This window comes from Ranitomeya imitator, chromosome 1, assembly GCF_032444005.1.
Source record: "Ranitomeya imitator isolate aRanImi1 chromosome 1, aRanImi1.pri, whole genome shotgun sequence".
NCBI lineage: Eukaryota > Metazoa > Chordata > Amphibia > Anura > Dendrobatidae > Ranitomeya > Ranitomeya imitator.
This window is the reverse complement of record NC_091282.1, coordinates 810,067,836-810,093,042: the sequence shown is the minus strand read 5'-3', so window position 1 is coordinate 810,093,042 and position 25,207 is coordinate 810,067,836. Positions and strand designations below refer to the sequence as shown.

Genomic DNA, 25,207 nt, shown 5'->3' with positions numbered 1-25,207 from the left:
CGTGGGTGAGGTAAGCCCACCGGCATCAGGGGCTTATCTGCAGCATTCTGTAATGCTGTAGATAAGCCCCCGATGTTACAAGTACTGCAGTGCGCAGGCGCCGGGCCTCTGACCTTTCCGGCGCCTGCGCACTGCAGTACTATCCTCTGCCCTCAACAGGGCAGAGCAAAGTATGCCTGCGCCGGAGCCGTGGCTGAAGATCAGAAGAGGACGTCTTGTAATGAAGATGGGAGGCGCCGCAGCAGACCAGAGACGCCCATCTGACCTGACCAGCAGCGGGACCGCCCCTGGGTGAGTATAATATAACGTCTTTTTCTCCTTTTTCAGGTAACATCGGGGGCTTATCTATAGCATTACAGAATGCTGCAGATAAGCCCCTGATGCCGGTGGGCTTACCTCACCCGCGATTTTCGGGGTGACAGGTTCCCTTTAAGTAGCATTGTCCGCAGCAACTTCATATTTGTCAAGAGTTTGCTGCTACTTTACTTGGCTCAGCTCCAGAAATGTGACTGCCATTTTCTCAGCTTCTCCTGGCTTCCAGAACCATAGATATTTCCAAGCTAAGTGCAGTTTACTGTCCACATCAAGGTTTCCTCCATTTCGCATTTGCTCTTGGTGCTGTTCACACCTAACCTCTGCAATCAAGGTAGCACATCTCTTTAAGCATATAGTTAACTTTCTCCTTGCTTCAAGTTCCAGTTTGCATACATCACTGCTATTAACTAGTTATCATCAATTACCTTGCTGGAAGATACCACTCGGCATTTACTTTTCCTTTTGGATATCCCAAAAGTTTGACCCAAGTCATTCAGTTTAAGGGCAATGGTACCAAATACTAATGAAATGTATGCAAACTTTTGACTTTGCAGTAAGTAATTAAAATGCCTTAAAACACTCACTATCTATCATTGCTCTGGCATTTGGCAAATGATAATTATGGTAATCCTAATAGACCTAAAACGGGAAAGGTTTATTCTGATTTCATGTCAGATATTAAGAAAAACATGCATATGTGCCTTTTTATATAGTGTATGTAAACTTCTAGTTTCAACTATAAATATTTATTTGTATACATGAACTTTTCCACCTTTTTTCATGTTTCACCCACAAACTTGATGAATTTTATTGAGATTTTATGTGATATATCAAAACAAAGTAGGAAGTATTTGTGAAGTGTAAAAGAAATTATATATAGTTTTCTAAATATTTTAACTTTAATATTTTTCAACTTTATTCCTGACATGTTTCGTCAAAAGGGTTAACGTGTCATGCATTAGGAAATGTATTCTAATTATACAATGCCTACAAAACCTCCCACCTCTTAATCCATTGAGATGCCCTGGGCATAACTGTAATACTTTATAATAAATTACATGCAACATATGTTTCAAGCATTCTCTGTTAAAGTCAATGGGTTAATAGAAAAATGTGCTCTTCAGGAAGAGAGGTGATGTGTCTGCAAACAACAAACATTAGCAAATCCAGTGGAGAAAGAGCTAGACTGACGTAATAGTGTTAGTGATAGTATACAGATATGGTATAAAAGTAAGAATCAGTACCATAGACAGCTTAGGCAAAAGGGATCCACTGAACCTGCACCATGTTGAGCAGTCGGCTACCACTTGTCTATGTCTCCTTGTCCCTATTAATGCTGCTGGTGTGCAGCGAAGAGACAGTTGGGGTCAGATCAGCAGAAATCTCTGACAATAATAGCCAGGAAGAAAAGGAGCTGGTAAGATTTCCAATTTAACTACTGTGTATACTGAAGGAGCTTGTATAATCCTGTGTGTCTGAGTAGTCAGCTTTGGTAAGCTTATGCTTATTACTTGGGCCCTGGGAACATCATGTTATGGCTCTCTGCTTAGCATATATACTGGAAAACGTTCCTGTCTTATTATGCCAAGTGTATGCATACAGCTGCCTTCACCGGACAAAGTGTCTGCTCTACCTCTGATAGGATGTTAGACAGCCTCGACACATATGGGGATTTCCTGTTTGTTACACAGTCCCCACGTGTTGCTGCTGTCTAACAGCCACAAATCATGCAGCCACAGGGACTCAACCATCATGTACGAGCACACCCAAGACACTCGGATAACACCCGAGCGTGCTTGGATCAGACGTTATACGTGCACGTTCCCTCATCACAAATTCCTACTTTATTTGTAAGGAAGTGTAATTTAACAAAAAATAAATTTATACTAACAGCTTTGCTCAAAAGTTCACATACAGTGCCAGAATGTTTGCGTTTTTGGCCTTTTTTTCAGAGAATATGATTGATAAAACCACTCATGGTTAGTGGTTTGGTGAAGCCATTTATTTGTCAAACTACTGTGTTTTATCTTTTAAATATAATAACAACCCAAAACATACAAATGATCCTGATCAAAAGTTCACACATCCCATTTCTTAATACCGTGCATTGACGCCTCTAACATCAATGACAGCTTGAAGTCTTTTGTGGTAGTTGTGCATGAGGTTCTTTATTTTCTCAGATGGTAAAGCTGCCCACTCTTCTTGGCAAAAAGCCTCCAGTTACTGTAAATCCCGGGGCTGTCTAGCATGAACTGTGCGCTTGAGATCTCCCCAGAGTGGCTCAATGATATTGAGGTCAGGAGACTGAGATGGCCACTCCAGAACCTTCACTTTGTTCTGCTGTAGCCAATGACAGGTCCACTTGGCCTTGTGTTTTGGATCGTTGTTATGTTGGAACATCCAAGTACGTCCCATGCGCAGCTTCTGGGCTGATGAGTGCCTCCAGTATTTGCTGATAATGTGTTGCATTAATCTTTCATTCAACTTTGACCAAGTTTTCTGTGCCTTTGTAGCTCACACATCCCCAAAACATCAGCGATCCACCTCTGTGCTTTACAGTAGAAATGGTGTTCCTTTCATCATAGGCATTGTTGACCTCTCTCCAAATGTAACGTTTACAGTTGTGAACAAAAAGTAAAATTTTGGTTTCATCACTTCAAATTACCTTGTTCCAGAAGTTTTGAGGCTTGTCTCTGAGCTGTTTTGCGTCTTGTAGCGAGATACTTTCTGGTATTTGCGCAGTAATGGCTTTCTTCTGGCCACTCAACCATGCAAATCATTTTTCTTTAACCCCTTTCTGACATCAGACGTACTATTCCATCCATGTGACCCAGGCCAATTTGACCATGGACAGAATAGTACATCTCAGCGATCGCCGCTGGGTGTCAGCTGATTCAGACAGCTGGCACCCGGCAATAAGTGCCATGAGCGGTTACAGACCACTCCTGACACTTTAGCCCCCCAAATACTGTGATCAAACACAATAGCAGAATTTTGGAAGGCAGCGCAGGGGCTGACAGCCCCTCTGCCTTTGCAGGGGTCCCAATGTCTGATATGGCAACCCGATGTTATTATGACGACATCCGGGTTACCAGGCTAAGAAACTTCTAGGTCATGTACAGTGCATGATCAGGAAGTCTGTCAGTGTCAGTGCACTGAGTGCATCGCTGACAGCTTCTATAGTATGCAGATGCTGCTTCATCTGCATGCTATAGAAGCGATAAGCCTGCAAAAAATGATTGTCCCATAGTGGGACAAAGTGTAAAAGTCAAAGAAAAATATATATTTTTTAAATAATTGTAAAAATATTAAAAAAATAAATAAAAAATAATAATAAAAAATCAATATTCTATCACTAAATACATTTTTTAATGAAAAAAAAAATCTAAACAATAAAAGTACACATATTTGATATTGCCGCATCCGTAATGACTAGGCCTACAAAACTGTCCCACTATTTAACCCCTTTAGTGAACATCATAAACAAAGGCAAAAAAATTCTTTATCATCATACCACCGCACAAAAAGTGGAATGACACGTGATCAAAAAGACGGACATAAATAATCATGGTACCGCTGAAAACATCATCCTGTCCCGCCAAAAACAAGCCCCCATACAGCTCCATCAGCAGAAAAACAAAAAAGTTATAGCTCTTAGAATAAGGGGATGCAAAAATAATTATTTTTTTGTATAAAATAGTTTTTATTGTATAAAAGCACCAAAACATAAAAAAAATGATATAAATGAGGTATCGCTGTCATCGTGCTGACCCGAAGAATAAAACTGCCTTATCAATTTTACCACACATAGAACGGTATAAATGCCCCCCCCCCAAAAAAAAATAATCATGAATTGCTGGTTTTTGTTCATTCTGCCTCCCAAAAATTGGAATAGAAAGCGATAAAAAAAGTCATGTGCCCGAAAATGGTACCAATAAAAACGTCAACTTGTCCTGCAAAAAAACGCGATCTTACATGAGTCTATAGGCCGAAATATAAAAAAAATTATAGCTCTCAAAATATAGAGATGCAAAAACTATTTTTTTGCAATAAATACCGCCTTTTAGTGTGTGACAGCAGCCAAACATAAAATCCCGCTATAACGAATCTTTCACACGTCCTGATATTTCTGGTACAGGAGATTTCATTGTCCGTGTGTGTATTACTTGTGGCACACGTGTGGCATGCATGATGTGCCGCATTAGTACCACAAGGACTGGCGCCAGGGAAGAAGTGTTACAGTAAGCGCTGTTCCCTGTCGCCGGGTGCTCTCATCATACTCCCCTGCCCTGCCGGCGATCGGCGCGAGCAGGGTAGAATGATAAGAGTTACATTTAATTGTGACAGAAAAAAGACTGGCACTTCCAAACTAGTGTGAATAGGTGCATACCAGGAGCAGCTACCTCCATATATAATATACAAAAAAAGTTGCACTCTATCGTGCCAAAACACGTCAAATATGAAATACATGAAATATGAATTGCAAACTTGCTTTTTGAACATTTAGGAAAAAAAATTTTTTGAGACGCTTAGCACAGAATTTGGCCAAATAGTGTGAGCCCATCAACCATCGTCAAGGTGGTCTCATTAAAAAACTGATGGGTACCTGACCTCCCTGTCCAAATGTGAACACTTACCGAAGGCTAATGTCTGCATGCTTGGGTGAATATGGACACCTCTCTCAGCAAAGCCTACATATGGGTTGGCCGGAACCAAGTGTGAATAGATGTAATTAAAAACCAGATGGTGAAGGGAGGAGTGCGCAGTCAATAAGCTAACATAGAAATGACAGAAAAACGACTGGCACATCCAAACTAGTGTGAATAGGTGCATACCAGGAGCAGCTACCTCCATATATAATATACAAAAAAAGGTTGCACTCTATCGTGCCAAAACACGTCAAATATGAAATACATGAAATATGAATTGCAAACTTGCTTTTTGAACATTTAGGGAAAAAAAAATGTTAGCTTATTGACTGTGCACTCCTCCCTTCACCATCTGGTTTTTAATTACATCTATTCACACTTGGTTCCGGCCAACCCATATGTAGGCTTTGCTGAGAGAGGTGTCCATATTCACCCAAGCATGCAGACATTAGCCTTCGGTAAGTGTTCACATTTGGACAGGGAGGTCAGGTACCCATCAGTTTTTTAATGAGACCACCTTGACGATGGTTGATGGGCTCACACTATTTGGCCAAATTCTGTGCTAAGCGTCTCAAAAAAAATTTTTTTTCCTAAATGTTCAAAAAGCAAGTTTGCAATTCATATTTCATGTATTTCATATTTGACGTGTTTTGGCACGACAGAGTACAACCTTTTTTTGTATAAGAGTTACATTTAAGTAATAAAAGAGACAGCAGGCGGCGGCTGATGGGACTATTACTCCCATCAGCCTACCTATGCTGCTGCTAATAACAGTGACAGCAGAGCAGCGGATGGGAGTATTCATCTGCCACTCCTGCGCTGTAAATAAATACGGTAATTTAAAAAAAAGGCGTGTGTTCCCCCCAGACAAAACTCACAGCTGGGGGATGCAACCCTCAGCTGTCAGCTTCAGCAAAGTTGGATATCAATAATAGAGTGGTCCCCACGCCATATTTTTTAATTATTTAAACAAATAATTAAAAAAATGGCGTGGGGTCCCCCCTATTTTTGACAACCAGCCTTGCTAAAGCTCACAGCTGGGGGCTGGTATTCTCAGGCTGGTAAAGGGCAAGTGTGGTAATAGTTGTGGGGATGATGTCACCCCACGTCTTAGAAATGGAGAAGCATCTATAAGACTCCTATCCATTACTAATCCTATAGTTGTAATGTTAAATAAAGACACAGCCAGAATAAAGTCTTTTATTTGAAAAAAATGACACAGACACCTTTTATTATTTTTAATTAAACCATACTTACTGCAACACCTAATCCAAACGAAGCCCTCGATATCATGTAATAAAAGTAAAATAAAAAAAATAATAATATAGCATACCTGTCCACCGTTCTGTCCCATGCCGTGATCCATATCTGGATATACAGTTTTCAACCTGGAAGGTGCTAAGATGTAACCATCCCGGCTGAAAACCACAGCCGGGACGGTCGCATCTTAGCATCGGTGACATCAACCCCACAGCTATTACCTCTATTATTGCTACCGCTACAGGGCAAGTGGGAAGAGCTGGGCAAAGAGCCAGAATTGGCGCATCTAATAGATGTGCCTTTTCTGGGCAGCTGCGGGCTGCTAGTTTTAGGCTGGGGGGGTCAATATCCATGGCCCCTTACCAGTATTTTACATCAGTATTTGGAAGCCAAAACCAGGAGTGGGTGATAAATGCAGAAGTGGTGCATATGTTTCTATTATACTTTTCCTCTGATTGTTCCACTCCTGGTTTTGGCTGAGAAATACTGATGTAAAATACTGACCAAATGCTGCTAGTGTGACGGCAGCCTGAAAATTTAAAATCTTTGGCTAAAACAAAATTTTGGTGGTAAAAAGGTAGTTATTTTGTCCTCACTGCCCAATGGTATATGGTATAAAATTCTGTGACACACCAGTGGTGTCAATGTGAGCACTGCACCCTTAGATGAATTCACTGAGAAGTGTAGTTCATAAAATGGGGTTACATATGGAGGGTTCTGCTGTTCTGGTACCTCATGGGCTCTCCCAGTGGGTCATGACACCTGCAAACCATAACAGTAAAATCTCACGCTCCTTCCCTTCTGAGCACAAATTCCCATTCCCAAATTCCTTCCCGTGTGCACAAACAGTGGTATATCCCAACATATGGAGTATCAGCGTACTCAGAACAAATTGCACAATAACTTTTGGGGTCCAATTTCACCTGTTACCCTTGGGAAAATAAAAATTTGGGGACGAAAAGATGATTTCTGTGAAAAAATATGATTTTTTGTTTTTACAGCTCTGCATTTTAAACTTCTGTGAAACACTTGTGGGTTCAAAGTACTCACCACACATCTAGATAAGTTCCTTAGGGGGTCTAGTTTCCAAAATGTCACTTGTGGGGGGTTTCCACTGTTTAGGCACAACAGGGGCTCTCCAAATGCAACATGGTGTCCGATCTTAATTCCAGACAATTTTGCGTTGAAAAAGTAAAACAGCGATCCTTCCCTTCCGAGATCTGCCATGTGCCCAAACAGTGGTTTACCCCCACATATGGGGTATCAGCATACTCAGGACAAGTTGCACAATAATGTTTGGGGTCCAATTTGTCCTGTTACCCTTGGTAAAGTAAAAAATTGGGGGGAAAAAGATCACTTTTGTGGAAAAACTATTTTTTTATTTTTATGGCTTTATGTTATAAACTTTTGTGAAGCACTTGGGGGTTCAAAGTGCTCACAACACATCTAGATAATTTCCTTCTGGGGTCTACTTTCCAACATGGTGTCACTTGTGGGGGGGTTTCCACTGTTTAGGCACATCAGGCGATCTCCAAACGCGACATGGTGTCCGATCTAAATTCCAGTCAATTTTGCAATTTTGCTCCCTTCCGAGCTCTGCCATGCACCCAAACAGTAGTTTACCTGCACATATGGGGTACTCAAGACAAATTGCACAACAACGTTTGGGGTAAATAAAAATAATTTTGGTCTGAATTAAATTTTTTGTGAAAGAAAGTTAAATGGTAATTTTTTTTAAACATTCGAAAAATTCCTGTGAAGCACCTGAAGGGTTAATAAACATCTTAAATGTGGTTTTCAGCACATTGAGGGGTGCAATTGTTAGAATAGGATCACTTTTGGGTTTGTTCTATCATATATACCCCTCAAAGTGACTTCAAATGTGAGGTGATCCCTAAAAAAAAAGATGGTGTTGTAAAAATGAGAAATCGCTGTTTAACTTTTAACCCTTATTAAGTATTTTGTGTGGCATATCTCTGTGATTTAAGGGCATTCAAATTCAAAAGCTGGAAAATTGCAAAATTTTCAAAATTTTCACCAAATTTCCATTTTGTTTCACAAATAATAGCAAGTCTTATCAAAGAAATGTTACCACTAACATGAAGTGCAATATGTCACGAAAAAACTGAGTCAGAATCACCAGGATCCATTGAAGGGTTCCAGAGTTATAACATCATAAAGGGACAGTGGTCAGAATTGTAAAAATTGGCTTGGTCATTAACATGCAAACCACCCTCGGGGGTAAAGGGGTTAAATGCCTCCTTATTGTTCATCTTGAAACAGCCACACCGCTAGTTTTAAGAGAGTCCTGTATTTCAGCTGATGTTATTTGTGGTTTTTTCTTAGCAACCTGAACAATTTTCCTGGCAGTTGTGGATGACAGTTTTGTTGGTCTTCCTGACCTTGGTTTTGTTATTACAGAGACCCTTATTTTCCATTTGTTCATCACAGTTTGAACGCTGCTGACTGGCATTATCAATTCCTTGGATATCTGTTTGTATTCCTTTTCTGTTTTATACAGTTCAACTACCTTTTCCCGATACGTTGACAATTCTTTTGCTTTCCCCATGACTCACAATCCAGAAACGTTAGTGGCTGGATGAAAGATGCAAGAGTCTGTCTGGATACCAGAAACTCACTCAACTTTTATGCACACACACTGATTACAAGCAAACAGGTCACAGGTGAGGATGTTATCTTTAGGAGCCAATCAAACACATTTGTGTCAACTTCTGTGCATGTTTTCAGGCCAAAATTACTAGGGTATGTAAACTTTTGATCAGGGTCATTATGATTTAAAAAGAGAAAACAGTACTTTGACAATAAATGGCTTCACCCAACCACTAACCATGAGTGGAAAAAAGTTTTGGTGTTATCATTCATATTCTCTGAAAAGAGGCCAAGAAAGCAAAAATTCTGCCGGGGTATGTAAACTTTTGAGCCCAGCTGTATGTTAGCACGCTCGGGTGTTATCCGAGTGTCTTGGGTGTGCTCGTATATTATATTCAAGTCACGTGGGGATTGTGTAACAAACAGGCAATTCCCATATGTGTCGAGGCTATCAAACATTAACAAATGCAGTTGAGGGGACTCGAACATAAAGTAAGAGCAAGCCCAGATGCTCTGATAAGATGTTATCCAAGCACGTTCACCCGTCTCTGTAGGAATATGTAAAAAAGTCTACCATATGGTATATATTCCATTTTGCTATGGAAGCCTATAGGTGGTGTTCCTTTTGAACTGCATGCCTACACAGTTTAATGTGTTGCATCCCACCATTGGAGGACTATGTCGCAGGGAACTTCTCCCAGCTTATAAAGTATGTCGAAAGGAGACGTAAAAGTGATGTGAATAGGGTTTTAGTGATCTGCAATTTTTCAATACCCAAGTTTATAATATATATTTAAAGGAGATGTTTTGGCACTTCTGTGTCCCCACTGATGAGGAAAGGATACTAGGATGTGACAACAGCAACCCTTCTCCTTTATCACCTGGCATAAAACCAAACGATAAAAGCAGACTTTTTTAATTCTATAAATCGTGCAGTGCCATGAGTTCGGAAAAGAAAACAATAATTTATTTAGGAAACGCAATTGTCCTGTCCACTTTAAAGGGATTCTCTATTTTAGTACAGGACAGCATTTCGATAGGATGTGCTATAATTGCAGATTTTGAGGGACTGACCATTGGGATACCACTGATTGTTAGGATGAAGAAATATCTGAGGCTGGTTTCACATTTGCGTTTAAATCCGCAGCATTTAAAACGCATCCACAAGTGGTGAAAAAAAGCATGTAAACGCGTACAAATGCTGGGTTTTTAAGACGCATGCGTTGACGCATGCGGTTAAAAAAAATGCCCCGTTTGTACGTGTTTACATGCGTTTTTTCCTGCGTTTGCGCTTTTGGTACGCATGATGAGAAATTTCACAAGCTGGTTTTTGTTCATTCTGCTTCACAAAAATCGGAATAAAAAGCAATCAAAAATGTCACGTGCCCGAAAATGTTACCAATAAAAATGTCAACTCGTCCCGCAAAAAACAAGACCTCACATGACTCTGTGGACCAAAGTATGGAAAAATTGTAGCTCTCAAAATGTGGTAACACAAAAAATATTTTTTGGAATAAAAAGCGTCTTTCAGTGTGTGACAGCTGCCAATCATAAAAATCCACTAGAAAACCCCTTCTAAATAGAAATCAAACCCCCTTCATCAACTCCTTAGTTAGGGAAAAAGTAAAAAATTAAAAAAATGTATTTATTTCCATTTTCCCGTTAGGGTTAGGGTTAGGGTTTGGATCCCTTTGGGGTTAGGGCTAGGGTTAGGGTTAGGGTTTGGATCCTTTTGGGGTTAGGGTTAGGTTTAGGGCTAGGGTTAGGGTTAGGGTTTGGATCCCTTTATCACATTGATGGTGGCTCAGGGTTAGAGTTAGGGCTAGGGTTAGGGTTTGGATCCCTTTATCACCTTGATGGTGGGGGGTGGCTTATCAGTTTCTAGACTTGTTTTTCTCTATGGAAACGCATGCGTTCAAAAACGCAACCAAACGCATGTGCTTAAAAACGCATGCGTTTACATAGACAGCAATGCTTTTTTTTTACGCAAACCGTAAAATCGAACGCATGCGTTTCCTGGCGGCAAATATACACCTCTAAAAAGACTACATGTTGCATTTCCGCGCCAAGCCGCAAGCGACAAAAAGACCCATGCGTCGTCAAACACGAACAAAAAAAACGCATGCGTTTTTAATGTTAAATATAGGAAAACACGACGCATGCGTTTATATTCGGTACAAACGCAGCGGCAAAAAACGCAAATGTGAAACCAGCCTAAGCTCTGTCTACTTTCCCTTAGTATCCCATCTATCAAAGTGCACCTCCACGTTATTCACTTGAATTATTTTTTGTGATTGTCACTGCTGTCAGACCCCCACTTATCAGCTAGTAATGGCATATATTTGTGATGAGAATGGAAAACCCCTCTAAGAAATTATACAACATACAAATAACATGTAATATACGTCATATTGTAGATAGAAGCTTTACAGGAAGTGCTGGAGAAACTCAAAAGCAAAAGGATTCTTCCTCTGGACAAAAAGCTGGGATGGGTGCCTTCGGTAAGTGGTGACTATTGCACATTGCATTTAGTAAAAGTAATAGAAATAAAGTAATCTGACAATTAAATATTCCAAAATGTAACCCCCAAAATAATTCTGTTTGTTTTACTTTACTTTTTCAATAAAGAAGATTGACAAACTGTTATCTTCTTACTTTAAAGTTGTAGACATAGTCTTGAAAATGCATGGCAAGAATTTATAAAATTAACCCAATATTATAAAAAACACAACAATTTTTAAAATAACTTTCCCAAAATATATCATAAATCATACTTTAAGAAAATGTTACATCTGTTATATCTCCAGTTAACTGTGCATTGTAGCCCAAAATGTATCCCCTATAACCATTGATGGTATGTATTTCTCAGTTACATGCAAATTGTCTCTTGGTGATCGGAAGAAGACTCCAAAGCACCACCTATAGGGAATAGCAATCCCAAAAGTCAAGAACGCTCCTTTAACCCCTTCACGACATGTGCCATACTAGTACTGCGCATGTCGTGTCTCCCCCTTTGATGTGGGCTCCGGTGCTGAGCCCACATCAAAGTCGTGACATGTTAGCTGTTTTGTATAGCTGACATGTGCGCGCAATAGCAGCAGGTGGAATTACGATCCACTCACTGCTATTAACTAGTTAAATGCCGCTGTCAAACACTGACAACGGCATTTATCTACCGCTTCCGGCCATTGGGCCGGAAATATGCACATCGCTGATCCCTCGAGTATATACGGTAACAAGATAAAAGCTTTTATTCTAAGTCATATGGCAAATCTCATTAAAGGGTCAATAATGACTTGTAGAATTGCTTCTTCCCATAGGTGGCATACAGCGTAGAATTTCAATTTTTGCAGGTGACACTAAACTCTGCAGGGTAATCAATACAGAGGAGGACAATTTTATATTACAGGATGATTTATGTAAACTAGTAGCTTGGGCTGATAAATGGCAAATGGGGATAAATGTAAGGTCATGCACATGGCAGAAGAGATAAGATGTATAATTATGTGCTTAATTGTAAAACATTGGGCAAAACTGTTTCTGAAAAAGACCTGGGTGTATGGGTGGACGACAAACTCACAAAAGGCAAATAAAATAATAGGATGCATTAAAAGAGGCATAGATGCTCATGAGGAGAACATAATTTTACCTCTATACAAGTCATTAGTTCGACCACACTTAGAATACTGTGCACAGTTCTGGTCTCCGGTGTATAAGAAAGACATAGCTGAACTGGAGCGGGTGCAGAGAAGAGCGACCAAGGTTATTAGAGGACTGGGTGGGTCTGCAATACCAAGATAGGTTATTACACTTGGGGCTATTTACAGTAGTTTGGAAAAACGAAGGCTAAGGGGTGATCTTATTTTAATGTATAAATGTATGAGGGGACAGTACAAATACCTTTCTGATGATCTTTTTAATCGTAGACCTGAGACAGGGACAAGGGTGCATCCTCTACGTCTGGAGGAATGAAGGTTTAAGCCTAATAGCAGATGCGGATTCTTTACTGTAAGAGCAGTGAGACTATAGAACTCTCTGCCATATGATGTTGTAATGAGTGATTCATTATTTAAATTTAAGAGGGGACTGGATACCTTTCTGGAAAAGTATAATGTTGCAGGGTATATATACTAGATTCCTTGAAAGGGCGTTGATCCAGGGAACTAGTCTGATTGCCGTATGTGAAGTCGGGAAGGAATTTTTTTCCCCAGTGTGGAGCCTACTCTTTGCCACATGGTTTTTTTTTTTTTGCCTTCCTCTGGATCAACATGTTAGGGCATGTTAGGTTAGGCTACGGGTTGAACTAGATGGACTTAAAGTCTTCCTTAAACCTTAATAACTATGTTACTATATTACTGGAGTTCAACTCCTCTTCCTCTTTGAAGAGGCAATTTGCATATTTAATTTCCCAGGGGAGCATGCATGGCATAAAAATCTCCTCACTCTGACATGCCAGGCCTGGCTTGTCACTCTCCACAAGGAGAAATGTTAAATTTTTAGATCCCCTTTCACTGTTATATCACAGTTATTATATCTGCTATGGCAAAACAGTATATTATTAGGTAATGCTGTGACAGAATACCAGAAGATGGAACCTTTAGCTAGCAAGGATATTCCTTGAGCCATATTGCACTTAGGCCATATTACACATGGAAATGTACCATATATCTACTTAGCTTAGGCAAATCTGTAGCATAACCTACTAAAGTGGTATTTGTATGTGTTCAGAAAAAAAAGAAACATACAAAGCCTTTATCATATAATATGGGAAGTGACATTTCACGCTGTCTTCATTGAAAATGGTTGTTTAAAATTACATAATTTTTGGCTAGCCCTCTTCTTTCACTTTATTGAAGCCATTAACTGCACATAAATTCCTTATGGGTCAGCATCAGAAAGCATATAGTGCTGTGATGGCGAACCTATGACACGCGTGGCAGCACTGACTCATGCAGCCATTTTCAATGACACGTGGCCCCATGCGGCTGCATGCCGAGAAGGACGTTTCATCCTCGCCTCCTGCACGGCCATGTGCAGTAGCTGGAGATAGAGATGGGCAAACCCAAACAGTAAGATTCGGCATCCGTACCGAACACCTACTGTTCGGGCACGGACACCGAACACCGACTTCTCCAGGAAGTTAGGCTGCCCGAACACCGGGTATTTGTCACGCTGTCATGTGCTTGGCAGCCCGGCAAACACCACTGCTGATCAGCGGTGAAGTTATCCCCGCCGGTCAGTGAGGCGGGGTTCCCACGCTGTCAAAAGACAGCGTGAGTGTGATCGGAGGTATAAAGTTTACCTCTGGTCACTGGTGTCAGTTGATGGGACAATCGCTCCCATCATCTGACACCTGCTGCACTAATAACAGTGAAAACAGGAGTGGATGATGGGAATATTCATCAGCCGCTCCTGCGCTGAAAATAAGTAATAAAAAAACCACGCGTGGCCTCCTCCCTATTTTTGATAACCAGCCAGGCAAAAATCACAGCTGGGGGCTACAACCCTCAGCTGCCAGCGTTAGCAAGGTTGGTTATCAAGAACACAGTGGTCCCCACGCTGTTTTTTTATTTAAATAAATAATTTAAAAAGCAGCATGGGGTCCCCCCACTTTTGACAACCAGCCTTGCTAAAGCTGACAGCTGGGGGCTGGTAAAACTCAAAGTCACCAGCTGTGAGTTTTGCCTGGATGGTTATCAAAAATAAGGGGGAGCATATGCAGGTTTTTTTCTTAATTGTTTATTTACAGTGCAGGAGCGGTTGATCAATATTCATCTGTCTCTGCTCTCACTGTTATTAGCAGCAGCAGGTGTCGGATGATGGGAGCGGTTGTTCCATCAGCTGACACCACTGACTTGAGATAAACTTTATACCTCTGATCACAGCTGAGCAGTCACGCTGTCTTTTTACAGCGTGGGAACCGCACCTTTCTGACTGGCGGGGATGATTTCTATGTCGCAGGTCTGTAGGCCAATACAACAGAACTCCGGCACAGAGTGTCTAGTTCTGGGACTTCCATTAGGCCGTTAGGGGAACTTTAACTTGACTTCCGCCGACGGAGTAGGGAGCAGTGGAATGCCATGGGGGGACGCATCTCTGGGGGCCCTGTGATCGCCATTACCAGCAATTACAGCAATCATCATCCAGTCTACTGTTCTGGGGTGTCATACGCTTGGATACTGTGAACAGCCAGCTTCATTAGCAATGACTTTTTGTGACTTACCCACCTTGTGGAGTATGTCAATGACTGCCTTCTAGACATCTGTCAAGTCAGCAGTCTTCCCCATGATTGTGGAGCCTACTCAAACAGACTAAGGGATCTTTTTAAATGCTTAGGAAGCCTTTGCAGGTCTTTTTTTGTTAATTATTCTAATTTACAGAGATAATGACTTTTGGGTTTTCATTGGCTGTAAGCCATAATCATCAACATTAACTGAAATAAACACTTGAAATAGATCACTCTGTTTGTAATGACTCTATATAATATATGAGTTTCACTTTTTGCATTGAAGAACTGAAATAAATTAACTTTTTGATGATATTCTAATTTAGTGAGAAGCACCTGTATAATTTACTCATAAATAAATATTATTATGAAAAAAAAACAATAAAAGTACATATATTTGGTATTGCTGTGTCCAGAACGACCCGACCTATAAAACTATTCCACCAGTTAACCCCTTTAGTGAACAGCATAAAAAAAAAGTGCGAGCAAAAAACTATGCTTCATCATCATACCGCCAAACAAAAAGTGGAATATTAAGCAATCAAAAGCACGAATGTAAATAAAAATGATATTGCTGAAAGCGTCATCCTGTCTCACAAGAATCTAGCTACCATACAGCTCCATCAGAAGAAAAATAAAAAAGTTATAGCTCTCAGAATAAAGCAATGCAAAAATAATTATTTTTTCTATAAAATATTTTTTATTGTGTAAAAGCGCCAAAACATAAAAAAACTATATACCGTATATACTTGAGTATAAGCCGACCCGAGTATAAGCCGACCCCTCTAATTTTGCCACAAAAAACTGGGAAAACTTAATGACTCGAGTATAAGCCTAGGGTGGAAAATGCAGCAGCTACCGGTAAATGTCAAAAGTAAAAATAGATACTGTACCAATAAAAGTAAAATTAATTGAGACATCAGTAGGTTAAGTGTTTTTGAATATCCATATTGAATCAGGAGCCCCATATAATGCTTCATAAAGTTTGATGGGCCCCATTAAATGCTCCATATTAAAACATGCCCTATATAATCCTGCATAAAGGGAAAATAATGGCCCCATAAGATGCTCCATAGACACATTTGCCCAATATAATGCTGCACAAACGTCATGGCCCCATAAGATGCTCCATACAGTCACTTGCCCCATATAATGCTGCACAAACATTATGGCCACATAAGATGCTCCATATAGTCACTTGCCCCTTATAGTGCTGCACAATCGCTATGGCCCCATACAGATGCTCCATACAGTCACTGCCCCATATAATGCTGCACAATCGTTATGGCCCCATAAGATGCTCCATACAGTCACTTGCCCCATATGCTGTGGCTGCAATAAAAAAAAAATCATATACTCACCTCTCCGTCGCTCAGGACCCCGGCACTTTCACCTGCTCCTCGTTCGGGTGCGGCTCCGTCCTCAGCACTGACGTTCAGCAGAGGGCGCGCACTGACTACGTCATCGCACCCTCTGACTTGAGCGTCACAGCCAGAGGACGCTGATGGTGGAGCCACACCGGAACGAGGAGAGGTAAATATCGCGCAGCGCTGTGTTCCCCCTCCCCGTATACTTACCTGTTCCTGGCGCGGTGCAGTTCCTGCTTCTCCCGGCGCCGCATATTCTTCCTGTACTGAGCAATCACCGTTACCGCTCATTACAGAAATGAATATGTGGCTCCACCCCTATGGGAGGTGGAGCCGCGTATTCATTACTGTAATGAGCGGTACCATGTGACACTCAGTACAGGAAGAATATGCAGCGCTGGAAGAAGCAGGGACGCGCAGGGACCGTACCAGGAGTAGGTAAGTATAATTAGATAGCCCCCGCTCCCCCTCCCCTGCCAACCCCCGGGTATGACTTGAGTATAAGCCGAGAGGGGGATTTTCAGCCCAAAAAAATGGGCTGAAAATCTCGGCTTATACTCGAGTATATACAGTAGGTATATAGGTATAACTGTAATCGTTGTGACCTGAAGAATAAAGCTGACTTATCAATTTTACCCCAACGCAGAACGGCATTAAAAAATGACAAAAAATATTTCCTGCATTGTTGTTTTTGTTTATTCTGCCGCCCAAGAATCGGAATAGAAAGCAATCAAAAAATGTCATGAGCCCCAAAATGGTACCAATAAAAACATCAACTTGTCCAGCAGAAAACAAGCCTTCACTTGACTTTGTCAGCATAAATATGGAAAAATTATAGCTCCCAAAATATGGAGATGCAAAAAACTAGTTTTTGAAAACAAAAAAAGCATCTTTTAGTGTAGTCATCTAAACATTTATACGCACTAGGAACTTCTGCCTCCCAAAGATCGCAGTAAGGCTCCGCTCACATTTATCCTGCGCTCTACAATTACAGTGGGGAAAAAAGTCAGCCACCAATTGTTCAAGTTCTCCAACTTAAAAATGTGAGAGAGGCCTGTAATTGACATCATAGGTAGACCACAACTATGAGAGTCAAAATGAGAAAACAAATCCAGAAAATCACCTTGTCTGATTTGGCGAGATTTATTTTGTAAATTATGGTGGAAAATAAGTATTTAGTCCTGTAACTTCTTCTTTAAGAGGCTCATCTGTCCTCCACTCATTACCTACCTTTGGTAACAGCACCTGTTTGAACTTGTTATCAGTATAAAAGACACCTGTCCAGAACCTCAAACAGTCACAATCCAAACTCCACTATGGCGAAGACCAAAGAGCTGTCGAAGGACACCAGAAGCAAAATTGTACCCCTGCACCAGGAGCGTGCCCAGATGTTGTAGGGAGGTCATACAGGCACGTGGAGGCCACACACACTACTGAGCATAATTTCCTTGTCTTGAGGCATTGCCACTGAAGTTGGATCAATCTGTAACTTCATTTTCCACTTTGATTTTGAGCATCATTCCAAGTTCAGACCTCTGTAGGATATTAGTTGTGATTTACGTTGATAATGTTTAGGTTTTCCTGTTCTCAACACATTCCACTATGTAATAAATAAAGATTCACAACTGGAATATTTCATTCAGTGATATCTAGGATGTGAGATTTTAGTGTTCCCTTTATTTTTTTTGAGCAGTATATATATATATATATATATATATATATATATATATATATATATATATATATACAGTACAGACCAAAAGTTTGGACACACCTTCTCATTCAAAGATTTTTCTGTATTTTCATGACTGTGAAAATTGTACATTCACACTGAAGGCATCATAACTATGAATTAACACGTGTGGAATTATATACTTAACAAAAAAGTGTGAAACAACTGAAAATATGTCATATATTCTAGGTTCTTCAAAGTAGCCACCTTTTGCTTTGATTACTGCTTTGCACACTCTTGGCATTCTCTTGATGAGCTTCAAGAGGTAGTCACCGGAAATGGTCTTCCAACAGTCTTGAAGGAGTTCCCAGAGATGCTTAGCACTTGTTGGCCCTTTTGCCTTGACTTTGCGGTCCAGCTCACCCCAAACCATCTCGATTGGGTTCAGGCCTGGTGACTGTGGAGGCCAGGTCATCTGGCGTAGCACCCCGTCACTCTCCTTCTTGGTCAAATAGCCCTTACACAGCCTGGAGGTGTGTTTGGGGTCATTGTCCTGTTGAAAAATAAATGATGGTCCAACTAAACACAAACCGGATGGAATAGCATGCCACTGCAAGATGCTGTGGCAGTCATGCTGGTTCAGTATGCATTCAATTTTGAATAAATCCCCAAAAGTGTCACCAGCAAAGCACCCCCACACCATCACACCTCCTCCTCCATGCTTCATGGTGGGAATCAGGCATGTAGAGTCCATCCTTTCACCTTTTCTGCGTCGCACAAAGACACAGTCATTGGAACCAAAGATCTCATCCACAACCTGTCTCCTCCGTACATCTGTGACCTCGTCTCCCGATACTTACCTACACACAACCTCCGATCCTCACAAAATCTCCTTCTCTACTCCTCTCTTATCTCCTCTTCCCACAATCGTATACAAGATTTCTCTTGCGTATCACCCCTACTCTGGAACCCTCTAACACAACACATCAGACTCTCGCCTACCATTGAAACCTTCAAAAAGAGCCTGAAGACCTACCTCTTCAGACAAGCCTATAACCTGCAGTAAACACCGATCGACCAAACCGCTGCATGACCAGCTCTACTCTCACCCACTGTATTCTCACCCATCCCTTGTAGATTGTGAGCCTTCGTGGGCAGGGTCCTCTCTCCTCCTGTACCATTTATGACTTGTATTGTTTAAGATTATTGTACTTGTTTTTATTATGTATACCCCTCCTTACATGTAAAGCGCCATGGAATAAATGGCGCTATAACAATAGATAATAATAATAATCTCAAATTTGGACTCATCAGACCAAAGTACAGATTTCCATGGTCTAATGTTCATTCCTTGTGTTCTTTAGTACAAACAAGTCTCTTCTGCTTGTTGCCTTTCCTTAGCAGTGGTTTCCTAGCAGCTATTTTACCATGAAGGCCTGCTGCACAATGTCTCCTCTTAACAGTTGTTGTAGAGATGTGTCTGCTACTAGAACTCTGTGTGGCATTGACCTGGTCTCTAATCTGAGCTGCTGTTAACCTGCGAATTCTGAGGCTGGTGACTCGGATAAACTTGTCCTCAGAAACAGAGGTGACTCTTGGTCTTCCTTTCCTGGGGCGGTCCTCATGTGAGCCAGTTTCTTTGTAGCGCTTGATGGTTGTTGCAAGTGCACTTGGGGACACTTTCAAAGTTTTCCCAATTTTTCGGACTGACTGACCTTCATTTCTTAAAGTAATGATGGCCACTCGTTTTTCTTTATTTAGCTGCTTTTTTTCTTGCCATAATACAAATTCTAACAGTCTATTCAGTAGGACTATCAGATGTGTATCCACCAGACTTCCGCACAACACAACTGATGTTCCCAACCCCATTTATAAGGCAAAAAATCACAATTATTAAACCTGACAGGGCACACCTGTGAAGTGAAAACCATTTCCGGTGACTACCTCTTGAAGCTCATCTAAAGAATGCCAAGTGTGTGCAAAGCAGTAATCAAAGCAAAAGGTGGCTACTTTGAAGAACCTAGAATATAAGACATATTTTCAGTTGTTTCACACTTTTTTGTTAAGTATATAATTCCACATGCGTTAATTCATAGTTTTGATGCCTTCAGTGTGAATGTACAATTTTCATAGTCATGAAAATACAGAAAAATCTTTGAATGAGAAGGTGTGTCCAAACTTTTGGTCTGTACTGTATATATATATATTTATTTTTTATTTTTTTTTATAATGAAGCAAGTGTTCATGCATAATCATGGAATATTCATATTCATATTGACTAATTCACTAATTGACTATTAGTGATATGATAATTTGAGTTTCCGAATGATACCTTTTGGGGTAATGTTTCAAAGGATTTGTATTGTTGTTGGCACTCAGGAGTCAGACTAGGAAATTGGAATGTACAATTCTTTTACATGGGCATTAACGTTTATTGATATTGATCTCTTGGTTTATCTTTTTGTTTCTATTAGTGTGATGCTGGAGAGCAATGTGCAATAAGGAAAGGAGCACGAATTGGGAAGCTGTGTAATTGTCCGAGAGGAACTTCTTGTAATTTCTATATTCTCAAATGTTTGTAAGCAAAGTAACTGAGCCATGATGCGTAAGACACTTGATGAAAGCAGAAGCAAGATGAGATGTATTGATTTATCGCATGTTCGGTTTTCACTTTCATCCCGTGACATATCTAAAGAAGAAATACCTAGATCGTTCAGTGGATTCACTACCCTACTTTTAACTTGGGAGGATTAAAATGAAAGGTTTCTTTTCACATTCACTGTATTGTTATCCTCCATGTACATGTCATTGTATCAAATGTTGGTTTGCTAAAGATCTTGGAAAAACGTGGACTTAAGACTGAATATACGGTATGTCATGTTTTTTGCTCTGAAATGTTTTTAAAATAAATGTAAGTACTGTATAACATTTCATGATGAGTTGTTATTTAGAGCTCATTGTGCTTTGCACAGTAAGATTGCATGTACAGTGATGTGGAAAGCTTTTGGAGAAACTCAAAAGGTTTCACACGTTTGCCAATTTTGAGAAAATCAGAGAGTAGATCGATTGGAGACAAGGGCACACAACCAGTGTCTGTTAGTGTACGTGGCTTGTCTGATTTCAGATGCCCAGTCACAAGTCTTTATTACATCCACAAAGGTATAAAAACGAGTATGACTTTACATTACTTAAGGAAGATGATATTTTAATTGCGGCAAGAAAGTATTTTAATTGACAAACTTGTGAATTATGGATTCTGCTGTCCTTCAAACTTCTGTCCAGTTTCCTATGCCTTCGGTAACAAACAAAACTTAACACAAAGACACCTCTATATCAGATACAATGCCCTGTGTTATTGGTTTTATGAATAATACTTGTAAAGCTAATATTAAAATTATTAAATATATTAAATTATCAAAGATATATAAATTGCCTGAATGATAATCAAACCAAAATATAAATATTTGCCATGGCAATTCCTCCCCTTTTACTATTGTGACAAAGTCACTGGTAAAGTACTGGAGGGGAGATATGTGTCACCTCGCTTAATGGCGTCAGTGATATAAAGTGAGTGTATTTTCCTGTAGCACAGTAAAGTGTTGTGAGGCTTAAAGGGAATCTGTCACCCCAAAAATTGTATATGAGCTAATGCCACCGGCATCAGGGGCTTATCTACAGCATTCTGTAATGCTGTAGATAAGCCCCCAATGTATCCTGAAAGATAAGAAAAACAAGTTAGATTATACTCACCCAGGGGCGGTCTTGGTTCGGTCCGGGTCTGATGGGCGTCGCAGTCCGATGGGCCTCTCTGACCTTTCCTGGCGCCTGGGCACTGCAGTACTTTGCTCTGCCCTCAACAGGGCAGACAAAGTATGCCAGCGCCAGAGCGGCGGCAGGAAGACAAGAAGAGGACGTCATCGTATGAAGATAGGAGGCGCTGGACCCGGACCGCGACGCCCATCGGACCTGGACCGCAGCGGGTCCGCCCCTGGGTGAGTATAATATAACCTGTTTTTCTTACCTTTCAGGTTACATCGGGGGCTTATCTGCAGCATTACAGAATGCTGTAGATAAGCTCCTGATGCCGGTGGCCTTAGCTCATATACGATTTTTGAGGTGACAGATTCCCTTTAAGCTAAAGTTGCATAAATGGGCTGGTTTTATGTAGACATTCATAGAGCGTGTGGGAGAATGTCCACCTTATCTTTACCTACAGAGCCGGCATCGCCGTGTGCTGAAAGGACCGGTGTGATTTCACAGTCACGTGATCAGTCATATGAGTGAGGAGTCACATGGTCTGGGCTTAATTGGCTGAACTCCAGGGGCAGTCAGTTATTGTTGAGTACCTAGAGAGCAAGACTCCAGTCCAATGTTTGTGCTCATGGTGCCTGTTAAAGACATTGCTAATTCTGCGTGGGCTGACTCCCACTGCCACAAGAACTGCAAGTAGTGCTACCATTTTGTTTTGTTTTGCCCAGAGGGCCATGTTTATTTTGTGCTTAAAACTTGGTTTATGCTGTAACTAATAAACCAAGTGCATTCTTAAAGATGCAGTGTTCCCGTGACTACCTCCGTGTGCAGCCGAGTGAGCCGATCTACCACAGGTAGTGTTAGAAGTGCAGGCAGCATGCCCAGTGAACACATGTGACAGCCACAAGCCAGCGTATATGTCAGGCAAGATGGAAGACCTGCTCAAACATCTGTTACAAGCAAAGCAGCAACAGCAACTACAACACCAGCAACAATTACAGCAGCAACAGATGGCGCAACAAGAGACAAGTAAGCTGCTTATACAACAGATGTAGCAACAGCAACACCAGCAACAGATTGACTTGCTGGAAGAGGCGGTTCGTGTAAGGGCAGCAGCGCCTACCCCAAGGCAAGGTGACATCACATATGTCCGGAAGGCGGTAAGACGAGCCCGGGTGATGATGTTGAGGTATTTTTGACTGTGTTCGAGTGGGTGGCAGAGCGTGAGAAGCTAATGCCAGAGCAGTGGGCAGAGGTGCTGGCCCCCTATTTGAATGGTGAGCCCCAGAAGGCTTATTTTTAGTGATAGTGATTATTAGTGATGAGTGAATATACTAGCAACCAGACAACCCCCACATGTATTTATGCTGGCTAACAGATGTAAATCATTCAGCTGCGGCAAGAAAAACTAAATCTCCGAGCACAAAAAAATACTCGGAGGACCCCCAAGCATGCTCGAGAAATCTCGAGTAACGAGTATATTCGCTCATCACTACCTATTATGATTTGAAATTACAGGGTGCGCAGTAGTATGCCAAGTTAAAAACTGAAATTTTGGCACGCGCAGTAGTGACTATGTCAGAGAGGGCACAAAAGGGTTCACCACTGGCCATATTATGGGGACAAACCACCTCAATCCTAAACGTTTGATCTGCTGCATCTTGTGCAAAAGTCATTGCAGCCGGAATCCTCCACTCCAGCCCAGATGGTCTACCCCAATATTTATAGACAATTTATCCATCAGCTACTTTCCCATGCTATGGTAACCTGGAGGGGATGAATCCCATTCTCTGACAGACTCCTTGCTTGTAAATCTCATCATACATGTTTATTGACGGAGCACTATAATATTTTGCAGATTTGATAACTGACTGTCTATGATGGGTGATCTTGCATGTCTCTTCACATAGTGTCATTATTAGAGATAAACGAATATTTCAATGTTCAGTTCGGATTATGTTCACTTAATTTGCAATATTCACCAATTAATTTGTCAAAAATTCGCCGAATATAGCTGAACGCCATTCACCTCAACGGGAGGCAAAAAGAAACGCATGCACAACACCTTAGAAAGTCTCCAAATGCTGCCAAAACACATCAAATGAGGGACAGACACCAGGAAAGTGGCCTCAATTCACCCACAGTACAGACAGACAGGAGCGAGCAGATGGGCACAGACAGGTAAGAGCAGATGGGTACATGGTAGACAAGCAGACAGACGGACCTGGGGAACCTGACAACTAGCTAGCATGCAAGGCAAACTAACATCTTAGCTCAGGCACCTCCATATTGAAGGAGAAGCCTTAAATAGAAGGTGTCGCCCAGCTATAGGTTGGGAATACCTTAGGTTTATGCGGGCAGTCCCTTTAAGCATAGTTTCCGGTCTTACAACTGATCCTTGGTGGACACCGACACATAGGGGGCAAGATGAGGAGGTGGTGTATGAGTGGGAGACACTGAATGTCCTGTCTGTTAGTTACAAGGAGATCCAACAAAGGGCCCAGTCTGTAATGTCAACAGATCAGAAAGTCTCACCAGTCCTTATGAATTACGAGCCTTTATTGGAAATACATGCAGGTAATTTTAAGGGAGAACGTGGAAGGAACGGACGACGGCCGTTTCGTGCTGCTGCACTTCTACGGGTCCAAATACCTACAAGAAGGAGGGGAGCACCCTAAAGCTGCCACGAACGCCAGGCAACTCCCCCTCCTCCCTGACAAGAAAGTGAAAAAAAACCACCCACCGGATTGTGAAGGAACAAAAACCACAAATTATACCAAATTATAACTATATACAAATCAGACAAGAAATAAACACAAAAGACACAACATGAAATACAAATCATAAAAAGACTGCCATATCCATTTTTTCGTTAAGGCCAAGAGGGCCCATGGTTTTTTTTACTTTCTTGTCAGGGAAGAGGGGGAGTTCCCTGGCGTTCGTGGCAGCTTAAGGGTACCTTCCTGTAGGTATTCGGACCCGTACAAGTGCAGCAGCACGAAACGGCCGTCGTCCGTTCCTTCCACGTTCTCCCTTAAAATTACCTGCATGTATTTCCAATAAAGGCTCGTAATTCATAAGGACTGGTGAGTGCACTTCTATTTTTTCTGCTTGGATGTTCGTATTGAATTCTTATGGTGCACCCGAATGTCCGTTTTTGGTGTTTATGGACCCTGCAGCGGCACATGGCAGTAGGCATTTCGGGGAAGTATAGGTAGTGGTGCCGTGTTATTTTTCTTCTGTCACATTGAGATCAGAAAGTCTGTAGTTAGAGGGAATGGTCCACTGTGTCAAAGACAGATGCCAAGTCCAGGAGTAGGAGGAGGACAAACTTGTGTCGCTTTCATTTGGCGGTTAG

General features: G+C 41.2%; 1 protein-coding gene across 1 annotated transcript; it reads left to right on the top strand.

Annotated features, from left to right (window-relative positions):
* Positions 1-1,473: 1,473 nt before the first annotated feature.
* On the top strand, positions 1,474-21,030 carry LOC138658140 (cocaine- and amphetamine-regulated transcript protein-like). The gene is made up of 3 exons (XM_069745677.1): positions 1,474-1,732; positions 11,252-11,335; positions 20,574-21,030. The coding sequence occupies exons 1-3, from the start codon at positions 1,601-1,603 to the stop codon at positions 20,679-20,681; spliced, it is 324 nt and encodes a 107-aa protein (XP_069601778.1). The 5' UTR covers positions 1,474-1,600; the 3' UTR covers positions 20,682-21,030.
* The last annotated feature ends 4,177 nt before the right edge of the window (positions 21,031-25,207 follow it).